This window comes from Cydia splendana, chromosome 8, assembly GCF_910591565.1.
Source record: "Cydia splendana chromosome 8, ilCydSple1.2, whole genome shotgun sequence".
Lineage (NCBI taxonomy): Eukaryota > Metazoa > Arthropoda > Insecta > Lepidoptera > Tortricidae > Cydia > Cydia splendana.
The window spans coordinates 12368000-12392754 of NC_085967.1; the positions used below are offsets into that span (position 1 = coordinate 12368000).

The window sequence follows — 24755 nt, forward strand, 5'->3', positions numbered from 1 at the left end:
TGTAGTATCTGGGACATAAAAATATATTATTAACTAGGTTTAGTAGTAGGTATCTATACGTATACCTACAGATAGTATGGGAGAAATGCACCCAAAATGTTAAATAAAAAAACTTTGTAAGTGGTTTTCAAAACGATAATTTATTGATTTAACCGCAAATATATTAGTTTATATACAATAGGGACGTCAACAATATGCAAACCGAGCCGAGTGTAATCTAGTCATTACGCTAATAAATGTTTTATCGTCGTTAACTACGACACGTAAATTAAATAAAATGACCACTGGCTGTTACTCGATGAAGTAATTAATCCTAATCCGCGCCATCCGCGCTGCAATCTGAAATTAATTACGAACGAAAGTCACATTCTAAGCATCCCAAATGCCAAGTTCTACACAATACGCATACAAAAATCAAATACACTAAAGACAACCACTTAATTTTTCAACATATTAAAAATACTACAAATATGAAATATCTTTAAATCTACTTAAAAGGTTCTATTATGTACACTATTAGACTATTGAAAGTCAGGATAACCAACGTGCTCATTATACGTCAATTATAATACAAACTCAACAATTTACCATCTTTATTATGATAATGCGGTTATCATGTTCTGTAATTCGATATCTGGAAGAAAGCAAACTGATTGTACTTTTTGTGAAAGCGGAAGGATCATTGATTAAAATGGCTAGATAAATTGCACTAGTGCCTCTTAAAGTGATTGACTAATAGTAAAAAAATCGTAAGCGAGGACACTTGTTGCAGAATCTTGAGTAGTTAAGGGTATTTCAAAATTTCTAGCCATCTTTCTCAATAACAAACAAGAATAATGTTGACAAGTTCATACCGATACAATATCACCTGCTTCATTCACACTACGTTTAACGCACTTGCAGTTTATACAGATATAATTTACATTTATTCTCAGTCATTTGTTACAAAAGAAAAATTTCCCCGAATTGGGGATAATTTACAATCTAAAAAATATAAATAAAATACTTGTTTGTCACAAACAATTTTTACATGTATGTTTAGTTTTGTTGGCGAAACTAAACAGTTTTTGAGGTATAGATAAATACAAATCAGTACATTCCTCATTCCGGCACTGTAGAATGGGCCCTGCCCCAGTGCCGCGGTTAGTCTCGCCAAATTAAATGTTATTAAGCATATTTGTCTTTGTGACAAATAATATTTTACATACATCGGTGTATGCTGGAAGTGTAACAGAAAAATTCCATTTCAAAGGCACATCCTTACAAGGCTATACCGCCTCATGATATAAAAAATATTCATGTATACACATGAAGCGTTTATATTTGTACACATTTACGACACAACATCAACTGAAAATTTTGGCACTAATGAAACAGTGAAAATTAAACTAAATCGAAAGAATTCAATTAGTTAATGGTTATTGCTAATGAAACCACTGCATATAATGCTGAAAAAATTTAAAGAAAAAAATGCAGTCGGCAGTGTTGTTAGTAATATAATGAGCATCCTGAAACTCTTATTTAAAATCTCACCACGTCTTTTCCGTCGTGTAAACGTGAGTATCTGACATAAAAAATAAACTTAAAAATAACAGACATGATTCAGTTGCAGTTACTAGGACTACAGTTTATTTAAAAGCGTATTGTAATCTAGTTTACCGGTTGTGGGAGCTTAGACGTATTACTGCATCAATAGTAAGTTAGAAGCGATTTAGAGCGTCATTATATTAATATAACGTCATCAGACTGTCACTACGCTACGTTCTCATCGTCATTATAAATTACTACTCATACACAAATAAGCTAAAATTAGAGATAAGTTTTCGTGTTCTAGATATAAGCAAAGGGTATTGAAATAAAACGATGTTTATTGAAGAGCTCCAAGTGCCAAGTCATAGACTAAAAAGTACGCAAATATAATTGCGAGACCGCGTTTGCTTAACTACATTAGGCGGTGCCCGGAGCGGTCCGAGCACGCGATAACACGTCAATTGAAATGCAATCCCATATTACTAGTCAGCATCACGCCGCCGGCGCTCACGAGTCGGCCGGCACCTCCCACTCCGCCAGCCCGCGGTCCACCAGCTCCCTATTCAGGAATATCACTTGCTGAAAATGAAATAAAAAAGGCGTTAATATTGTCCAGCCACGGACATGACAAAAAACAACGCTATTGTTATAGTCTGGCAACATTCCTTTCTGTTCAGAAAGATGTTTAACCTTTTCGACGCCGTGTCAAACACAAAAGCTGTCACGCGGACGCCACGTCACCGAAGTGTCAAAACTGAAATTGAACTTTATACATAATGCACGTAGGTCTATGTTGCTCTGTGGTCTGTGACCGATTAATCAGTCTTTGGCGTTGAACCTGCGGTGCGGATATATCGGTCATTGGCGTCCTAAAGGTTAAGTGGTAACCAATTGTGTGAGCTGTGCTGTTTGCAACCTACCAAGCAACCTCTACTTAACACACTGTTAAGAATGGCCTGGGGGTTTGGTTGGGATATCGACAATTAATTGTTAACGCTAATTAGGAATTACATACGTAGTTGTGTTGTATCAGTTTGTGCCGTCCGCCGATTCGACTAGAAAGCTGTAATTTTTCATTTTGGGTCAGACAACAACTATAACCCCCTTATTCATAAACGCGCTACACTAAATTAGCTAATAATCGTTTGTCTTTATCTGTCATTGACTTATGTATTTGTAAAGGGATAAAACGTAATTCAACTAATCAGGCCCGTAAAGTTTTATGAATAAGGGTAACAATTTAGCTTTTTTCACCGAGGGAGAGTTCTGTTCAATAGAGATTTATCATGTTGTTACAGATAAAGTAATTAGCCGGTAATATGCGACGTTATCTATGAAAAGGGACCTTATTGTCGATGGCGCTTACGCCATTATTAACGATGCTTCGATATAAATACAATGCCGCGCGACGCTGTGCGGCGTAAGCGCCATCGACAATAAGGTCCCATTTAATAGATAATGCCCCATATGAGGGTGGTACCTGTGGATGGAGGGTGAGGTAGAGGTGCACTAACGGCAGGCCGGCCTCGTCGTAGCCCGCGACCTGCGCGTGCAGCAGCTGGCCGGCCGTCAGCCCCGCCATGATGCGGAGCGCCTCGCTGCTCCACTCCGGCTCTATACACCGTGCATACACCACGTTATACAACTATATGTATACTTATAACTTAGGGCCAGTTGCACCAACCAAAGTTAGCGTAGGGATCAACGTCACTCGGCAGCAGTGGCGGATTTGCTTTAAGGCCAAGTAGGCCCGGGCCTAGGGCGGCAAGATATTAGGGGCGGCAAACTGACAAAAAATTCGCTGCATTACAACAAGAAATAACTCAAAATGTAGTCAATATGATGGGTGCTGAGAAAGGGGCGGCTAAAGGGCCTGGGGCCTAGGGCCGCAAACATTGCAAATCCGCCACTGCTCGGCAATCTGTGAGATTTCCCATACAATACAATATAGCGAAAGTTTTAACACTGACATGTGATTTAGTGCATCCGACCCTTAACGTGGCATTCCTATGAAAAGGCAACTTTTGTACATACATACAACCATAAATAAAAACAAACTTGTACAATGCGTCAACCGGCATGTTTTAAATTATGAAATGTATTTTGTTTTTAAAGTTAAGGTAGAACATCAAATATTAAAACCATTTATCAATTATAAAATAACTTGTTCTTAACACAACCTCTACGTTAAAGTTAAAAAAAAAAACGGATGTGATAATGAAAATAACATTGTTTGTTTATATTTCTGGTTATTTCACTATCAACAGTTACTATGACACATTATACTTGTATGTGTAGGAAAATAATGAAGCAAGAGCAATATTAAAAAGGGGTGGAGGATTAGTCATAAATTAGCAAATGCGTTTATCCAAATGAATATATTTTTATGTAATTCAAAGATGTGATTCTCTAAAGCAACATGTCAATGAGTCAATCAATGCGGTTGGCAACTGACAAAGGTTTGCATAGATGGCGCGATCATAGCTTGCTCATATCTCTAGTTTAGTTCTATGAGATTTGGCTTAAAGGGCTGGCATCCAGGGCAAGGCAAAAGCAATTTGACACAATTCTAGGGCAAGCTATGCTAGCGCCATCTGTTAAATACTTCGACCGGCCAACCCCATTCTCACGGGGATAGGTGCGAGTATGTCCCTTTTGGATACTTTCTTAATGGAATGACCCAGTTATTTCTTCTTAAGGATCAATGTTGCCAAGAGAATTACAAGCCATTCAAAAAATATCAGAATATGTCAATTTATTAGTCACAACCAGGGCCGTGTTGCATAATAAACTACAACGAATATTACAAGCGGAACCCCTTTTCTAACTTCACTTATTAGAAAAGGAGTTCCGCTTGTAATATTAGTTGTAGTTTATTATGCAACACGGCCCAGCATGTCTAAATTATTAAAATTATATCTACCTGCCTCATAAGCATACCTACAAATAAGCAAATTTAAATTGCCGAAATAATTGATGAATTTCATTAAACATTTCGTAGATAAATGAAGAATGAAATGATGATAAATACAGAAAATAAAGACTCGTGTGGCACGTACTACGACTATAATTATGAGCTTCAGTCACATTTCTGTTGCATTGATGTTTAGGTACGATGTATGATAACTCTCTTTGCTGGTTGTATTTTTGTTACCGAATATATTGCCGACACAATATTAATCGTAGTACTGTAGCTGATAGTGATATGTTCTTGAATACTGTAAGTGTCACAATACTAAATATTGTAGACCACAGCAGCGGCTTCAATAATTTCACATAAGAAATTTACAGACAAAACAAGCATACAAATAAGTTTTAAATAAATTGCGTGAGTGTTTGACAGTGCGATTAAAACGCAACGTAAAAGATATATTTGTACTTTTATACCCTATTCCATTGTGATAAGGCGAAAAATATGTGACCGTACAGTGGTCAACTGGTCAGACATAAAAGTACTTATTAAGAGGAAAGGGGACGGAAGTTTCTCCATACAAACGTAGTCCCCATTTTCCTCTCTGGATATTGACATTATAGAAAGTACATAATTTGATGTATATTAACTATAGACATACCCTACATTTGACTTATTTAGATTTTTTGATTATTGTAAAAATTACGAACGAATAACGGCTCCTAACTCTGATAATAATTAGTTAAAAATCAAAGGTAGGGGCATAGCTTAGTCAAATTAATTTTAATAATGTTAATATCCAGAAAGGAAAGTGAGGACTATGTTTGTATGAAAAGGCGATTTTGCGCGGGTCCTCCATTTTCGTCTTAACCGCGTCGTCAAACACGCTTATATACGCTCGTATCAATACGAGTATATTGAGATGGTAAGAGCTCTTTCCCACTGACGTACAGTTTTTTGCGGGTACGTTATCTGCAGGATCCAGTTTTCTGTAGTATGCGTGCTATATTAGCACGCATACTATTAAAACGGGATCCTACGGTTTTCCGTACCCGCAAAAAACTGGACGTCAGTGGGAAACAGCTCTAAGGAGTAGCCTCGCAAGAGCCAAATTTGTGGATTACGTATTTAAATAAATACCATTGGGTCTTACGATGTTCACGTAAAACATGGATAGCTCTAATCTAAAGAAAGCCATTTTCCATATTTCTATTGTCAAAAATAGAGAACGGAAAATGTGCATAATGAATTACTGACAAGCGTGAAAAAAGCATAGTAAATGAGAAAGCAATAAGAACAGAAACAGTGAAGTATATGACTTGTCGCAATTTGCCGCACATGAAATATTATTAATTCACAAACATTGTTTTTAAATTAAATATCTTTGCACCTACTTTAAACAGGTGATATCAACAGTTCAACAATAAGCAGATAGATAAGCAAACAAATAAAATTAGGCGGCTATAATGTATTAATGATATCGAATTAGTGAATGCGTCATCGAGATTAACATTAGGGTCATTTATTCAATAAAGCACAGACGCATTTCATATAGATTTTCGTACATTGACCCGCCTGTTGACATCTCCCTTGCACTCGAATAATTATACATTGCTGTCCCGCCCATGATGCCGGTTGTCAATGGCACTGTGCAAGCTTGATAGCAATATAATAATGCGAGTGCAATAGAGATGTCAACAGGCGAGTCGTTGTACGAAAATCTATATGGAACGAGTCTCTTCTTTACACATGTCATAAATATCATTAGTCATTACTGACTAGCATGCATCGAAGTGTAAGCAATAAATAAAATTAAAATATAGTTCTTACTATAGTTCGTTTTTTTTAGCATTAGAAATAAGGTAAACAATCTTGATGTGTCTTTTAATGGAAAAACACATTTTAAAAATAAGTTACGGCAAATATGTAACAATTATCAATCTAATACGATCATTTATATTCTTTTGCTTTCATAAGTAATAGTAACTGATTTTTAAAAAGCGTTTTTCAATTAAAAGACATGTCAAGATCGCTTACCTTCTTTCAAGTTCTTTCTAATGCTAAAAAAAACGAACTATAGGTTGATCAACTTTTGTTCTAATACACATTAACATGACATGATTCTCGTAAGGTGATACCCATAGACTAGGAATCCTCTAGATGGAGTTTAGAGCAATTATTTCATGAAACCGATGCTGCCAGAAATACTGGGGTGCGGGGAACGAGGTGAGCGAGTCCCGTGCCGTGATTGGTCCGTTCAAAAACACGGACGTCACACAAAGACACTGACTCGAAAATGGAGTAAAACTACCGTATATTTGTGGCAGAGGGGGTAGCGCTACTATGCTCAATCTGGAGGATGTCTTGTCTGTGGTGATACCATAAAGAAGTCACAAAACGTAAGACACTGTTTATAATGGATAACAATTTATATAATAAATAATGTTAATAAATAATTATTTACTTAAAAGGGAATTAATAGCGATTAATTACGAGTAAGTGTTAAAATTACCGACGTCCTTTTAAAGCTTAATTAGAGTTAGTCCAAGAAAAATCTGCAGCGATTTTGATAGCCCATGCAGTACAAGTGTTATTTTAACTTACGGGACCAAATAGCAAAAAAAGTTGATCAACCTAGACGCTATAGCTGGTTTGTTAGTGCACGACACCTTGCATTTTGAGACTATGAGCTGAAACTTGGCACAGTTGATTCTTAGCTGGTCTTGAGCAGATACAGACCGGGAGCCGCCGGGAGCCACCTCTCATTTAGTGGGGGGGGAGGGGGGTAAGTTTGACGCTGCCGCGCTTCACTTGGAGCAACATTTCTCTAACACTATACCTATTCGGGCATGTGATATATAATTTTCCGATAAATTAAGGATGAGGAATCTTTTTTTAGAACAAAAACAATGCACTTTCTAACAAAAAAAAAAGCATAAAGTAGAAAAGACTAAATAACCTAATTTAATTTTTTTGTAATTACCATTTTTTTTTAAAGTGTTGCAGGAATCTGAAAACAAAAAATATAGTTGTAAAGCTACACTTATTACGTTTAAAAAAAATAGTTTATTATACAAATCTGTTGATAAATGGGAGATAAAAAATAATATTAAGCGTGGGTCAGAGTGATCTCAGTGCAAAATATTATTAAGGTGGGAAAGTTACTTATAATTTGTTCTACAATCGGGTTTTTTTTTAGTTTTTCGTAAATAACTCGTAAACGGTAGCCCACACCAAAAAATTTTCTTTTACGTAAATAATGTGTTTCAGATTTCTTATAAAATAAGTGCTACTTTTTTTCGCTAGGATCAATATTAAAAAATATATTGAAGGGAGAAAATAAATTCTAAAGTCCCCTTTTTTAGTCAATCGTAAATAACTCGTACACGATGGCCAATAGCAAAAAATGTTTTATTACATGAATAATTTACATAAAATTTCCTACAAAAAAGGTTACTCAAACTTTTTCGCTAGGATCAATATTTAAAAAGGGGACCTTAGAATTTATTTTCTCTCTTTAATATCGTTTTTATTATTGATCCTAGCGAAAAAGTTTGAATGACCTTTTTTGTAGGAAATTTTAGGTAAATTATTCATGTAATAAAACATTTTTTGCTATTGGCCATCGTTTACGAGTTATTTACGAATGACTAAAAAAGGGGACCTTAGAATTTAGTTTCTCCCTTCAATATTTTTTTTTAATATTGATCCTAGCGAAAAAAAGCAGCACTTGTCTTATAAGAAATCTGAAACAGATTATTTATGTAAAAGATATTTTTTTGCTGTGGGCTATCGTTTACGAATTATTTACGAAAAACTAAAAAAAAATAAGCGATTGTTGAACAAATTATAAGTAACCTTCCCACCTGCATATGAGATCACTCTGACCCACGCTTAATATTATTTTTTATTTCCCATTTATCAACAGTTTTGTATTACAAACTATATATTTTTTTAAACGTAATAAGTGTAGCTTTACGACTATATTTTTTGTTTTCAGATTCCTGCAACACTTTAAAAAACATTGGTAATTATAAAACAATCAAAAATACGTTTTTTAGTATTTTCTACTTTATGCTTTTTTTGTTAGAAAATGCATTGTTTTTGTTGTAAAAATAGATTCCTCATCCTTAATTTATCCGAAAATTATATATCACATATCCTAATAGGTATAGTTTTAGAGAAATGTTGCTCCAAGTGAAGCGCGGCAGCGTCGAACTTCCTCCCCTCCCCCCCACTAAATGAGAGGTGGCTCTCGATGTCTCCCAGTCTGTATCTGCTCAAGACCAGCTAAGTGCCAAGTTTCAGCGCATAGTCTTAAAGTGCAAGGTCCCAATACAACGGTGTGCACTAACAAACCAGCTACTACACATTACAATTCAGAAAGTAAAGGTAAATGATTTGAACCGTTATTCGCTGGCTTGACGAACGCCAGAAGAGCCTCGGTGGCCTGGAAGGGCAGGGTCATGAAGTCGGAGCGGATCTGCTTGAGCTGGTCGTTGTCGACGGTGAGGTAGCCGCCGAAGTCCACCAGCTTCACGATGGAGGTGTCCTGCTCTTCTGAGGTTGAGATCACTTGAGCGCGGTACCAGTTGTTCTCTGTGGGCGCCGCGCAGATGGAGCCCTCTGTCAAATAACCACAAGGTTTTAAATTAATATTATTGTTAAGCAATTGTTAAGTAAGTATTGTCAGCAAAACTGTTAGCTTAGCACTCCTGCATACGAATGTATTTATATAGTCGCCTAGTACCCATAGTTTTGCTTAGTTTGGAGCTATAAGATTGTCTCCATTTATATATAATTATATACGCTTCTTTTGACGCTGACTGTACCTACACTTAAATGTAAATAATCAGACTTGTGTTTTGTTAGTTTGAAGGTTAAAACTTAAAATACCGTTCCTGTATTGGACTATTATAGCCTTCTCATACTACAAAATGTCGAAATGTGATAGATACATATTTATATTGTGAGAAGGCTATGCAAAGTTCAACATAAAAACCTGTTTATAATCGCTACAGCGCAAATAAATGCATGACCTGCATTAGTGGAATAAAGAATGTATAATCAAGACAAATAGTATGCCAATTACGAATACACGTGGTGTTTACTAAAGGCCTCATATCAGCTAGATTTTACGACTAATTAGAATAGCGTTACTATATTATTATTAGAGATGCCCCGAATAGTGAATTTGGCCGAATACCGAATATTCGGCCCCCCTCTCGGTCGAATACCGAATATTCGGCATGACATGCGCACATTTAGAGTCACAATTATTTCGAAAACTGTTCGCCAACAAAAGTACAACGTTTGCTAAGATATATTTTTAAGTTGAACAGAATTAATGAATGTATAAGTAGTTAAGAGTCAATTAAATCAGACCCATGATAAAAATTCAATATTTTGGAATCAACAAATGCTCAAAAACGTGCCTTCGTATTTAACCACTTTCCAAGAATACATTTTAAATAATACTAGACGGGCCCGCAGCTCCGCTCGCGTAAATGAAATAAAGAGTTTGTCTTATGTTTAGTTAAATACCGACATTATTATGTATCCCTGCCAGGGTTTATAACTGTGATAAGGATTTCTTATTTGTCAAGTAGGTAGCCGTTATTTGGATAACTTAATTCGAAAATTTCTTATAACGTGCGTAGGTATTTATTTAAAACTTGTTTTAACATAAAATTATTACTTATTGTTGTAAGCCTAGTTGCAAAAACGTTCATTAGATTACTTATTTTCCGCTTTAAGCCACGAATATGGACGACCACCACCCATAAATCGCCTTTTCATACAAACGTAGGTAGTCCCCATTTCCCTTTCTGGATCTTAACATTACTACGGCTAAGGTGACGCAACGATCCAAAGGCCTCCGACCTCCGATACCAGATCACGTCATGTTTCTTGCGATCTTGCGATAGCTCTCGCCATCGGGCGTCTCCCACTTTGTTGTCCCAAGTACGCTCGTCTCCCATTCTATAACTTTGTATTTTTGGCTCATCTCGGCAGCCCTTTCCCTGGACGAATGACAATGTTTGCCGAGCCATGAAAATCAATCTGAATAATAATAACTCATAAAGAAATTTAAAACAATAAAATACAAATTATTAACACGATAACCATACGATAATATTAATTTGATTGATATGTCATAAATGGCATAATTCACTCGTATGGGCTATGGACTAAGGTTGAGGTTGGCAGCACTTTTACCTGTACCTGTATATAGTTAAAATTTTTTGAACTGATCTTGTTCACTTACCTGTACTAACAATGGCATTGTTCTATTACAATCCTATTATCTGCTTTTGTTCTTGTAGGCGCCAACCAATTTACTTACAAAATAAGTTAGAAGTACAATGCATGTATATTGAATTCTAAACCTTATTTCTTGTTGAATGGGGTTAAAATGGTCTAAAAAGATAATATCATATTCAATCTTTTGGAAAGTCACATGCACCTTAGCCACGACAGGGACGTATTCGGTGTTAAATAAAATACGTAGAAAGATAAAAATGTTTATTTATTATACATATTAGTTAACAAAAATAATCACATTTAATCAAAATCAACAAGTTCTTATACAAATATATATCAATCTTCAATCTGCAAAATATTTTACATACTACTAGAGCCAAAAAAAGATACATAAGTGTATATATAAAAAAATAATCCCATGTATCCAAAACCAACAGATTCTTATATAAAAACATGCCTATAATCTTAAAACTATAAAATATTTTACATACGTGATATACATATTAAATAAAATATGCAGAAAGATAAAAAAAGTATAATTATTATACATATTAGTTAACAAAAATAATCAAATATAAGCAAAATCAACAAATTCTTATACAAATATATGTAAATCTACAATCTGCAAAATGTTTTACATACTACTATAGCCAAAAAAAGTTACATAAGTGTATATATAAAAAATAATCTCATGTATCCAAAATCAACAGATTCTTATACAAAAATATGCCTATAATCTTAATAAGTACTACAAAATATTTAACATGCGACTAGAACCACAAAATAGTATAAATAATGAGATGTTATGTGTATGTGTACCTATAAAAAAATCACATGCAAAATCTACATATTCTTATAAAAATAATATATAATCTCTAATATATAATCTAAATATCTGTTTATCATTCGGATGAGATTATTTTTTATATATACACTTATGTAACTTTTTTTGGCTATAGTAGTATGTAAAACATTTTGCAGATTGTAGATTTACATATATTTGTATAAGAATTTGTTGATTTTGCTTATATTTGATTATTTTTGTTAACTAATATGTATAATAATTATACTTTTTTTATCTTTCTGCATATTTTATTTAATATGTATATCACGTATGTAAAATATTTTATAGTTTTAAGATTATAGGCATGTTTTTATATAAGAATCTGTTGGTTTTGGATACATGGGATTATTTTTTTATATATACACTTATGTATCTTTTTTTGGCTCTAGTAGTATGTAAAATATTTTGCAGATTGAAGATTGATATATATTTGTATAAGAACTTGTTGATTTTGATTAAATGTGATTATTTTTGTTAACTAATATGTATAATAAATAAACATTTTTATCTTTCTACGTATTTTATTTAACACCGAATACGTCCCTGTCGTGGCTAAGGTGCATGTGACTTTCCAAAAGATTGAATATGATATTATCTTTTTAGACCATTTTAACCCCATTCAACAAGAAATAAGGTTTAGAATTCAATATACATGCATTGTACTTCTAACTTATTTTGTAAGTAAATTGGTTGGCGCCTACAAGAACAAAAGCAGATAATAGGATTGTAATAGAACAATGCCATTGTTAGTACAGGTAAGTGAACAAGATCAGTTCAAAAAATTTTAACTATACCAACATGACAAACATAATTTAGTTTACTTTAACTTACGGATTATTTGGTCTAATCTGTAGCACCGCCAAACGAAAGCAACCGAGAGTTCCCGAGAAATGGTCGAAGTCGTAAAATGAAGATTGTTATGAAAATTTCTTTTCCTTATTGTAAATTAACCCATTCATGGCCACGAACCGCTGAGCGTACACAATACGCCGGGCCACCATACAAACCGTTTTTAGCTAAAACGTATGACTCAGCTTATGGGTCTCGAGCCTGGCGCGCACGGTAAATAAATCGCCGCTTATGAAGCCGGCCAATTGAACAGCATTATGCAACATTTTTACTAACCACCGTTTTTCTGTGCCTATCAAAAAAAACTAATTACTTACTTATTGCAGTTTGGTTAGGCGGGTTCAAATTCCGGTAATCCATAGCCATGGTCACAAAATACGAAATCACTAAACAGCACAGGAGGAGTATAAAGTCGCCCACGAATAAATCGCGACTAAATAATATTTCCCATGTTACTCCAAAATACATTTCTAATAGGGGGGATGGGATGAATCACTTCTTGAACTCTTGTGACAAATACCACATGAAAGATAATACCGCCGCCGCCGCTCGGATGCATTCCTTGTTTATTGTCCAAGTGTGTCTGATAAGCTTACATCTGGTCGGTCATTTATCTTTTCTCAAAAATGGACGGCAAAGTCGACTTTGCCGTTTAAAAAATAGGTTGCGAAGCGCGTAGTTTATGGTCAGTCTAAAATTAAAAAGTTAAAAACATTGCAGTCTCGATTTTGGGACTGCAATGTTGCATACAAATTCCATTATTTGTCGAGTTCCAAACTTTTTAAAAGTTGAAATGGCCATATCAAATGAAGGCACAGGCCCATTAAACAGCCAAACAGATGATTAGTACCGCGACTATTTAGCTGTCTCAAATAGGTTGGCGTATTTTCGGCAGAAAAATACACTTCTATTTTTTTATTAAAAAAACAAATGGGCGGCAAAGCTAATTAGGGTTCCGTACCCAAAGGGTAAAACGGGACCCTATTACTAAGACTTCGCTGTCCGTCCGTCCGTCCGTCCGTCCGTCCGTCCGTCCGTCTGTCACCAGGCTGTATCTCACGAACCGTGATAGCTAGACAGTTGAAATTTTCACAGATGATGTATTTCTGTTGCCGCTATAACAACAAATACTAAAAACAGAATAAAATAAAGATTTAAATGGGGCTCCCATACAACAAACGTGATTTTTGACCAAAGTTAAGCAACGTCGGGAGTGGTCAGTACTTGGATGGGTGACCGTTTTTTCTTTTGCTTTTTTTTGTTTTTTTTTTTTTTTGCATTATGGTACGGAACCCTTCGTGCGCGAGTCCGACTCGCACTTGCCCGGTTTTTTTTTCAATTGTTTCTATTTTTTTCTGTGAAAATATATACGTAAGAAAGTTGCTTTTGTAAAATATTTCTATGATATTTATATTTCTTGCACCATTTTTGAGAAAAGCACTATATATGACTCGGCTGGAAGGCTACTTGCTGGCTTCGGATTCAATTAAACGGACTCCCAAGGTCGTCCGTTTAAAACGAATCCTCAGCCTGCAAGTAGCTACTTCCGAGCCTCGACAATAATGTACTATTGTTTTGGTAAACGCCATTATATTAGTAACAATAGAGAACTTAAAATGTATTATAGTACTTACTTTCTAATCTGCCGTAGAAACCATGATGTTTTAAAGAACTTGTAAATATTTGTCACAAACTATTTGTAATACAATACATATTAGTTAGTGATGACTGTTTCAACGGTCTTGTTTTATATTAAAACGAAAAAAATGAACCTTAGCCTTAATTGTTAGTAGGTAATTGCCTAAGATACAATACAACGATCACCAAATATTATGACAAAACGTACAGTGGGAGAAAATCCTAGTTGCCTTACCCCTCATACAAAACAAAATATTATTATACTACGGTTTGGTTCCTACAAACTGTGGCTTACCATCATCCAAACAGTAATCGGTTGTAAAATGGTACAACATCAAACAGCTTCAACATGAAATAAGCTTTAAAACCAGCCAATAAAGTTTATTTTAGCCTGCTACGGAAACATTAGTAGTTTTTACAAGTAGCGCCAGGCCACGGTGACCCATACCTTGAGCCATGTCAATAACTTCTGAAATATATATATTTTTTGTATTTTTTAAATATGGATATTTCTGTTTGCTTGCATCGCATATGTATCTAGAATTTCAGTATATTTACTATATTGCACTGATAGTAAACCAAACTTGAATATTTTAGACCCTGTTTTCATTAAAAAATACGTGTTTATAATTTTTTAACCTAATATACCTTATAGAAATGGTTGTTAGCTTATATGATACTTATAGGTGAACCAGGATCTATTGAGGGTGCGCCATGTTACGGAAATTTGATGGTACTAATTTCTAGCAATGGCAACAATTTTAATAATAGACAACATCTACCCTCTATGATAGTTGTCAATATTGACAATGTAAACATTGCTTTGTCTAGTTTCGTGTGAATTATTATTAGACTGCAATAATCATGCCGAAAGTTTTAGATTTTACAGAGAAAAAGTTGTAAATAGTGTATATAGTTATTTATTGGAAACTTAACGTGCGGGAGAGGTATTTCTTCCATTAGAAAACATAACGAAATTACCACCTGAATTGACGGGTAAGTTTCAACTTATGGACAAATGTCACTATAGTCAGGTCGTCACGATTTGGTTGATGTCTTGTAATAATTTGATTTGTGTATTAGGTGTATCGCATGCATCGGTATCACGGATTGCTAGCAAAGGGCGTAAGGGCGGAATTAAACGACCAAACCTAAAAAAAAGAAAACAAAAAAAGAAAATAGATTTGGATGATTTTGATTTATGTGTCATACGTCGTAAAATTCACGAATTTTATAGCGTAAAAACCGAAGAAATATCCAAACATCAAACTTCGCACTTATTAAAGTTGTCGGAATAAAACAAAAATCATCTGCCAATTTCCATTGTCCCTACTATACAAATTGTTGCTATATAAAATTCAAAACGAGCGCCCTCTTGACAATACTCCCAAAGTTCTGGTTTACCTATACGTTATTACATCAAATTACGTTTCGTTTAAGTTTAAATCAGAATTTATTCAAGACTCACATGTGAGTCACTGGCCCTGCGGAACTGTTTGAGCATGACCCATACGCTGAGTCGCTGGCCCTGAATGGGTTAAATACGCATCGAAAGCGATAGTTATGTTCTAGTTTTATTCTCATATGTAGATATAAACAGAATAGATTTAAACAGTTTTTTCTTAGCATACGTGTGTTGTATTCGAGATACGTGTCAAAAACTTTTTTAGAAATTTGTAAGGCGCCATCTCTCTTCTTCGCTCCTTTTTTATCCCGTTCTGGTTTTTCAATTTTATATATATGATGATACCCACCTAGTTTTTGGTTATTTTTTTGTGAAATTTTCTTTTTAGGTAGGTGCAACAGATATTCGGTATTCGGCCGAATAGTAGACAATATTCGGCCGAATAGGCCGAATTCCGAATAGTTGCCGAATATTCGTGGCATCTCTAATTATTATAAGTTTATAACGAAGGTACGTATTGGAATATTTATTTTATCCGACGATAAAATAAATATTCCATACATCGTAAACGTAAAAAAACAAGTTTCAAGAATGGGGTTAAGGTTTAATAGTTATTTGTTTCACAAGGGAGCAAAGTTTAATCCCTTGTGCTAATATTGATATGATATCCGAGCTGCTATTGCGAGATGATATTGAGCCACGAGCGTAGCGACTGGTTCGAAAAGTGGAACCTTGAGCGTTGCGAGGGCTTAAGGCGCGAGGGTTAAACAAACTTTGCCCCCGAGTGAAAGTCAAAAATGTTCACTACACCAACGTGAGGAAATTACATATTTATCATTCAAAATCATCGCTCAAAAGTCATTTTTATCAGCCAATATGAGCAAATAACTCAAAATATGCTTCAGATTATTTTGCCACACATATGGATAAAATGCAACTGTCGTATCAGTTTTGAAGTACAAAGAGAGCTTTTACGAGCTGGTGTAGTGAAAAGTTTTTTAACTTACTTCAATATTTAGGCTAAGCGTATGCTAAGACGCTGGCGACGCAGTTCACGCAGCGCAGAGCAGATTTTGTAAAGTATAGCACGTCCTTTAGCTACGCACGCTGCATCGCAAGGATGTTCCATGCTTTACAAAAACTGCTCTGCGCTGCGCTGCGTGAACTGCGTCGCCTGCGTCTCAGCATACGCTTGCTTAGCCTAATGATTGTCGCCCCGCTTCATTCATTCATTCGTGTACTACTGAGTAAAAAATGGATTGAGCTTAATAGAATCGGGCTAAAATCATCGCCCAGTTTTTGAGTTCAAATAGCGAAATAATCGTCGCTCCTCACAGGCTTCATTTAGCCTTTTGTAATTGTCCCACGTCCTTTTACAGTGCGTTAAATATCCCGCATATAATCTGCGTTCAAACTAGTTTAATGGTAATAAAAAAATTACGATATTTGCAATGTTGACCTAGATACGAACCGGTTAGCTGCCACGGTAAGCCAAAAAGCAGTATGTGTATTGAAGTTAATGGACATAGGCTCTTTTTGATATGGGAATAGTTATGTAGTTTACCTTTCACGGGGCGTGGCAACGCGGGCACATCCGGATTCTGGTAGGTGGCAGCCATGAGGCGATGCAGCGCGTGCAGCGAGGGGAAGGTGGGATGCAGCGGCTGTTGCAGGAAGAAGTGCCCCGCGCTCACCAGGCACGTCATGATCGTGTCGTTGTTGACCGACTCCACGAGCTGCAACTGATGTGGTGACGCATTAATGCTCGCAGCCACGTTCGCAAGTGACCGATGACAATTGTAATGGGTGGAGTTGATTATGACAATTGTAAATGGGTGATTGAAAAATGAAAATTAAAAACTCCTCTATTAGAAGCGCAAATTAAATATTAAACTATGGAAATGATAACCATGTGGTTTTATTTCTAGACCAACACCCAAAACGTACGTACCGTAACGTAACAAACAAAACAAATTAATTAATACTTGAATTATTTAATTCACTTACTTGAAGGAACTCTGGTACAAGTGGTACAAGTCTTTGATACAATTCTGCACTAATTTCTTGTAGGGAAAAGTTGGGAAACCTTTTTTCAGGGAATTTTTCCTTGATCATTTCTAATGCTGCTTCAATTTCACCTTGTGTTCCTGTAAATATAATTAAATATAAGTCTTATGGTATTTGTTAAGTACTATCATATTCTATTATTTAAAAACGAACCCCCATATTCATGAAACTTAGCAAACATTTGTTAAATTTTGTCTCTTTCTAGCAAACACAAAGGTCAAAATGACAGATAGGGACAAACATTATCAAATACTTGTTAGACTTAACAGACGTTCATGAATAATGCCACATATGTATAATTTTTAGACCATGTTTTGTTTCGCAACAAGATCCAATTAGACAGTCTTGCTAAAATGCTAACGTCGTGCGTTTTTGCCCATGAATGTCCCAAGAATTTGAAGTCTGCCTTTGTATTTTGTTTTTTTTTTGTTTTGTGCAAGAAAATATTAAATAGATAAATGTCACAAATGTGATCTGTATCCTCACCTTCAACTGCACAAATCTTTTGTTTCACAGAATCCGGATGCCTCCTGACGTACACGCTTGCACCAGTTTTAGCTTTAATTTGGGTTACAAAAGAACCCTGTTTTCCTATTAAAAGACCAACCAGGGTCTGAGAAATTACAAATTGATGTATTCTAAGTCCGGCCTCAGTGGGCACAATGTTCATGCCAGCAGGTGGAGGGCTGGCCGCTTCTGAGCAACCTTTTCCACTGTCACTTGAGCCCTGAAACATAGTCAACAGGTCAATGTGGAGAAATACAAATATCATAGCATTTATAGCAATTTGCGAAACGGAAATGTTTAACAAAGAATGTATGTATTTAGATACCACAGGCATTTAATTCCTATCCTCACAATAACACCTTTTAAAGTGTCACCAACAACAATTTTATTATATCATGTGGCAATTGTTATGGTAATAGGTATGCATGAAATTACGGCCCGATGAAATTGGTTGTTGCCTGTCCAAGTTATAGTATAAAAAACAGCCATAGGACAAACAAATATGAAACCCAGTGAAAAATGGATAAGCACCACCCAAACCTGAACCTGGATTAGATTGAATCACACAAAAAGGTTAAATCAAAATGTGTAAATACAATTTTCATCAACTTTAACTAAAGGGAAAATTTAGAAAGCAAAAGCCTTTTAAGTCTACATAATGATTCCAATGATTACCTCACTATGGTTATCAGAGAAGTGACACATTGAAGGACTAGCTAACATAGGATCAACAGGACTATGGTTTGCAGAATCTCTTTCAGAAATGCGTCTGGCTGGTGCTGTTGAGAACCTATTATTACCATTGTCACTACTATCACTAGATTGATTATCTAAATTATTAGTGTGTGTATTTTCTGTATCAGCTTTTGTACTCTCCACAACTGTCTTTACTTCTAAAGCTGATTCCTGCTTCACACTACATGTCTGAGATGTTTCTATTGATTCAGACACTCCATTACAGTCTTCCACAACTGTGGCATTGGCAGATTTTAGTGACAAATTATCAAGTTCATTTTTAATACACGCCATCTCGGATTGAAGCATGGAAATCTGTTTTGGTGGTGAATCTTTTACAACAAATGAGGCCTGTTTAGTGCTAACTGACAAATTTTGGCTGCCAACAAATGGAGATTTCTTTTCTCTTTCTAAAGACTTCTTTTTTATTATCTTTTCAATCTCCATGTCAATCTCTTCATCAGTAAGCTCTAGTGGTGAGGATCTCTGAGAGCTGCTGCCTTGAGGTAGAATGTCAATTGGTGCAGATTTAATAATGGAACGTTCTGCTCTACACAGTGGAGATGCTTTCTGAGCTTCTATTTCAGCTTTCAAGGCTTCTGCTAGTTCCTCCTGCAAACTCTTTATCCTTTCCCTTCCACCTGGGTCAGATTTGGCAAATTCCCTCTTTTTTCGTAACCAGAAAATCCCAAACAGCACTGCTATAGATGGGACTGACCACATAAACAACTGGCGACAAGGAACCATCGTAATGAGCCACTTTTATCAACAATCTAAAACAAAAACTTTACTTCAGGATATTGTTAACATCAGTTGAAATCTTATTTTTTTAATGATACTTATGATTGTGATGACATATTATAAAAGATAATTAAAATCAATCCTGCACAAATTGGAAACAACAACAAATTAGCCTGAGCATTATGCACATTAATTTTAAACTTTGATCTTGTGTCTACATAAAGTAGAAAAAAGAGTTAATACTTGTTATTAATCTCTTTAAATTTGTTAAATAAACAAGAAAATTTATTTAAAACTCAAGATAAATAATGCAAAAGTTTGTTTTTCGTACTGTCAGAAATTAATAAAAAATACTACAAAAATTAAGTTTCCAAATTGGATGTTGTCATTTTATAAAATGAACAACTATGTTTGAGTACCTATTTTATTAGTAAAACAGAAATACATGGTCATTTGGCCAATATTAATAAAAGTAGGTAATCCAAAAATATTTGTGGATTTTTTTTTGTATACATACTACTAATAAAATTAGGTCATTCCACTCCAAAAGGTTTACCATTTATATCATATGGAGCCCTGAAGACTAGATTTTTTTTTCTTACAACATTGCTTAACCCTTAAAAAAACTGAGCTGTTTCAGAATACTGCTCAAAAGTGGAATTTTGGTTCACATTGTTGGAAAGTGAGGCCTTAATAAAAATAAAAATAAATAAATCATATAAATTATATCATTGACCTTGCATTTACCAGCATGCCTTAGTAAGAAGACACCAACCTCTTGAATTCTAGCACTGTAAAATTTCAATAACATTAGGTTGGTATCGTCTTGGGTCGTCCGATTCGTTTTTCGTCAAGTTCTTAAATGAGTCCTATTCTGCTTTCGTCACTCATTCTACATTCGTCAGAATCGTCGGTGGCTTTCAATGTAGAATGAGTGACGAAAGCAGAATAGGACTAATTTAAGAACTTGACGAAAAACGAATGGGACGACCCAAGACGATACCATTAGGTTTTACATGTTATTGAAATTTTACATTTGTTGTTGATTCTTTATATATTTTCTATACTTTCAAAGACCCAATATGCTGGGAGGATGCAAATATGTCACAATGTGTTGTGTTGAGGAGTTACAATTTTATCATAAAAAGATGGTACCAAATGATCTATTGTGAATTTTATAGTTTTCTTTTTTTTATTCATGGTTGAAAAATATAAACTCTATAATAGCAACACTCAAGGGACTGGATACTTTTTGATGTTATAGAAAATATTCGTTAAATAGAGAGAAATTAATATTAAAGTAAACTAACTATAGTCTGTATCTTGAGGTATTTAAATAAAAGTAAATAAACAATTTGTACATTTTCAGGTAGTTAACATTTATTGGTTAACCAACCAATTACAAAACCGCCTGGATCAGTCACTGAACGACCTGACTTTAATCTACATTATTTGGTCGTGTAATCTTTTCATCTACCCTCAACTGGCTTAACGAACCATTTGAGGGTAGATTTTGTTTACTTTTATTTAAATACTTAAAGATACAGAGAGAGCCAAGAAAGTCGACGTTATAGGGAGTGACATGTTATATCGAGTGATGTTATATGGAGTTTACACTGTAAATAATTCTGCTCCATACAAGCATTATTCTTGTGCTCACAAAATTATGTCTGATGCTTAAGTATGTGACGCAGAATGGCTAAAAGCATAAAACCCTATTGCCTTAAATTTTTACTAAGTACCGAGTTGAATTTCCTTAACCATGCATTAAACACATGAAAAGATGAATTAAAAGCCACAGTCAAATTAGACACACTGATAATGATATGATGTGACAAACTAAACACACAAAATGTAATGAGGGTAGAGATATATTTAACAGTTGATAAAAATATTTTGTACCAAATTAATCAGCATTATCACATAAATACAAACTTAGAGATTAATAGAAAAAGTAACTTAAATAACATACCAATTAGATAACCCAACTTAATCAAAACATTGCTTTCCCTGCCAGTAAACTAAACACCTTCACACAGAGACGAAAAGAAACAAAGAGATGATCGAAGTTAATAAAGAAGTCACACAATGAGCATGTGGCTTATAAAATCTAATATAAGATAAGAAATTGACCTACTTACTTTTGGCAAATCCATATTATTCTGTTTGCAACAAATCACATGGCCATTTAATGTGGGCGACTGAGCGCTTACTGATTTATAGGTTATTGTCCTCAAAACTATGTTTACTTAATAATAACTTAACAAATTGTCACAGCACAATAAGGAAAAATAATAACGACTATAGGAAGGATTTAAAATAATTGAGGTTAAAGATATCGTTTCTCTATCTGCCGCGCCGGCACACCGTCCGTCAGCGCTCCAGGCGATATGAGCCACGACTCGTGTTATGCGACTATCACAATCACTTTCCAACAACTGTATTTACGACACGTATACAGAGTAAACGCTCTAAATTAATCACGTTACATAAAACAAGACCATATGTATCAAGTTTTTCGGCACATAACGAGTCCTCCGCTGAGGGTCATGAGCAAATAGCAACGTACAAAAAAACCTTCATGGGCAACACGTAAGCTAAGGAATTTTAAAAAGGTTACGCAATTTTATGTATGTCGTAAACCTAATAATATTAAGGATGTTATTATGCTCAAACTACTGAAAATGGAATAAGTATTTGTTTAGGTGTTAGTATTTAGTATCGTAATCTACATCAAAACCCCATGACCATAATGTGGAATTAGCATTGTCGCCGGCAAATATCTAGCATACTTACTTTGAAACCACACAATAAATAATCGATGTTATTCCGAAAGAACTGAAAAACAAGAAAATCAATGAGTTTACTGTTATTACTATTCAATTTCGCCTTACTAAAAATCCAACAGTCCACGTGCTCACAATGTTTTCCGAAGCACAACAAAATTCAATATGGCGATTGCAGTATGGCAACATCATAAAATATTTTTTTTTTTGAAGAGGCGTTTTTATTATTAGATAATTTTTCAAGCGTTTCTTTCGTTGGGTTGGTACACAGGAAGTTTATCTTATTTTCGAATATTGCAGTTTCACGGATAAAAACCATGAATATATATATCAAATGGATCGGAGGGCCTACCGCGAACCCCGTTCGACGTGTTGCTTCTCTGTTCCACTTGTAAATTCGTACGTAAGTGTGACAGGGAGGCAACACGTCGAACGTGCTTCGCGGTAGGCCCTCTGGCATGAAAGGTGGGGGGGGAGTGACCGAACAGGATAGTCTTATGTTATGTATCTTTCAGTAGGAGTAGCAGCGAAAGAGCTATTAATCTCTCTATTAGTCTCACATTTTATTTGTTCCCCACCGTAAATTTAGTATGGATTATGGTAAGCAAAAATAAATTCGACCAATCAAAGTGTCGCATTGCGTATGTTTTGTCCATAGATTTAATATACAGGATAATCAATCCAAATGGGTCAGTATGGAGAAGTCAGAAACTATAAGAGATAGCGAAATCTGTTCTAAGGAACCATGGCTTCGATTTTAGATTTAATAATAATGGCACTCAATTTTTTTTAAATGTATCATACATAACCGGGATTCGAACCTGGTCAATATTCTTGTTGTTTGTTTGTATGGCAACTTTTAAACGATGCGTGATAGGTGGGGGGTGCTCGACCAAATATCATAGAGGGCCCCGAGACAAAACAAACTACATTAATAAAAATCAAAAAGGCCGACTTTTTTTTAATTTTTTCTAGTTGGTCCGAGCGCGCTGAGATTTGGCATGCGGCGGGCCTGGGGGCCCAAGATTACGATGTCAAAAAAAAAATTTGGAAAAATACAAAATGGCGGCGGACACGGGCAAAGTCAAATTTCCAAATAGGTTAAGCGAGCCCGAAGGGCGAGCTTCAGGCCGGGAGGCCGAAGACCGACCCCGGCGGAGGGCCGAAGGCCCGGAGCCTCCACCCCGACTCCCAATAGGAAAAGTGTTGGGTCGTGTTTAAGCTCCAACTTTCCCCTCTCGTGTGACGCTTCGGGCCTTCGGCCCTACGCGGAGCTCGGCCTTCGTTTGCTCGGCCTCGGCCTCGCGTTTTGGGAGTCGGGGTGGAGGCACCGGGCCTTCGGCCCTCCGCCGGGGTCGGCCTTCGGCCTCCCGGCCTGAAGCTCGCCCTTCGGGCTCGCTTAACCTACTTGGAAATTTACTTTGCCCGTGTCCGCCGCCATTTCGCGTTTTTATCCCTTGTCACCATGCCTGTCACGTTCTAACAAGTATGTAAGTGCGAAAGGGACGCGCATAGTGATAGTCGATAAAAATGGAACCGTGCTGAGCCCGCAGGTTCGAATCCCGGTTATGTATGATAGATTTAAAAAAAAATCGAGTGCCATTATTATTAAATCTAAAATCGAAGCCATGGTTCCTAAGAACAGATTTCGCTATCTCTCATAGTTTCCGACTTCTCCTTACTGACCCATTTGGATTGATCACTCTGTATAGAGATCCCGTCTCAGCGAGCTGTCACTGTTGCCACTTTTGTTTAGTCATAGAGGTACAATAACATAGAGATGACACGGGGGAGGGGCCAAACGACCGAACGAGATGCATTTATGGAAATTTCTGTAGGAGTAGCAGAGAAAGCGGTATTATTGCTTGTCCTTGTCACAGTCTCACTTTTTGTTTGTTCCCCACCAAAAATTTAGTATGGTTTATGGTGGGCAACAAATAACCCGACCGAATTACGTAGATTGTTTTTGGTATGTTGTCAGGAATGTTAATACGTGTTTTTAATATTGTCGCTTTGCGTATGTTTTGTCCCTCACGGAGGCACGCGTATAGCTCATCTAGGTAATACTAGATCTATGTGTTTAGTGTACGATTAACAATGAGGCCCACCTTGCTGTAGCCATGTCGATAAAGTCATATCGATAAACTATCGACATTTCTTGCAATTTTAATTTTACTTCAAAGGTTTAACGATACCTAAAATGAACAAAAACGCTTTTATTATTTATTGTGGTTATCAGATCACAATTTTATAGTCACGCCCCAGCAGAGAACCAAGGGAAAGTTCAGATATTTAATTAAAATACATAAATACCTACTAAACTAGGTGTTTCGCAATAATTGAATTATTTTATTATATTATAATATAATCATTATCCATTAGCATTTCAATTATGTTTATGTTTAACGAAGATATTGAAGCTTCAATTAATCGCTATTGCGTTCCGCTGTGTAGCGTTTATCGATATACTAGCAAAAA

At 35.6% G+C, this 24755-nt stretch overlaps 1 protein-coding gene across 3 annotated transcripts; it reads right to left on the reverse strand.

The window, feature by feature from the left end:
• Positions 1 to 121: 121 nt before the first annotated feature.
• Positions 122 to 22448, reverse strand: LOC134793141 (A-kinase anchor protein 1, mitochondrial). 3 transcript variants are annotated; one of them, XM_063764715.1, is made up of 8 exons: positions 22288 to 22448; positions 18691 to 19523; positions 17995 to 18235; positions 17449 to 17588; positions 17006 to 17177; positions 8849 to 9067; positions 3011 to 3144; positions 122 to 2109 (listed from the first exon to the last, which is right to left on the reverse strand). In XM_063764715.1, exons 2-8 carry the CDS (start codon positions 19495 to 19497, stop codon positions 2038 to 2040), a joined length of 1785 nt encoding a protein of 594 aa, XP_063620785.1. In that variant the 5' UTR covers positions 19498 to 19523; positions 22288 to 22448; the 3' UTR covers positions 122 to 2037. The 3 variants fall into 3 exon arrangements, with proteins under 3 accessions (XP_063620785.1, XP_063620783.1, XP_063620784.1); XM_063764713.1 differs by having other exon boundaries at positions 17006 to 17183; positions 22288 to 22446; XM_063764714.1 differs by lacking the exon at positions 22288 to 22448 and adding an exon at positions 21633 to 22006 and having other exon boundaries at positions 17006 to 17183.
• Positions 22449 to 24755: the final 2307 nt, after the last annotated feature.

Excerpts from the sequence above, each read along its gene's own strand:
- LOC134793141 (XM_063764713.1), bottom strand. The coding sequence starts at position 19,497 with ATGGTTCCTTGTCGCCAGTTGTTTATGTGGTCAGTCCCATCTATAGCA. Across the intron at positions 17,184-17,448 it reads TTGTACCAGAGTTCCTTCAA|TTGCAGCTCGTGGAGTCGGT; the intron begins GTAAGTGAATTA and ends TCACCACATCAG. Across the intron at positions 2,110-3,010 it reads ACCTCACCCTCCATCCACAG|CAAGTGATATTCCTGAATAG; the intron begins GTACCACCCTCA and ends TTTCATTTTCAG.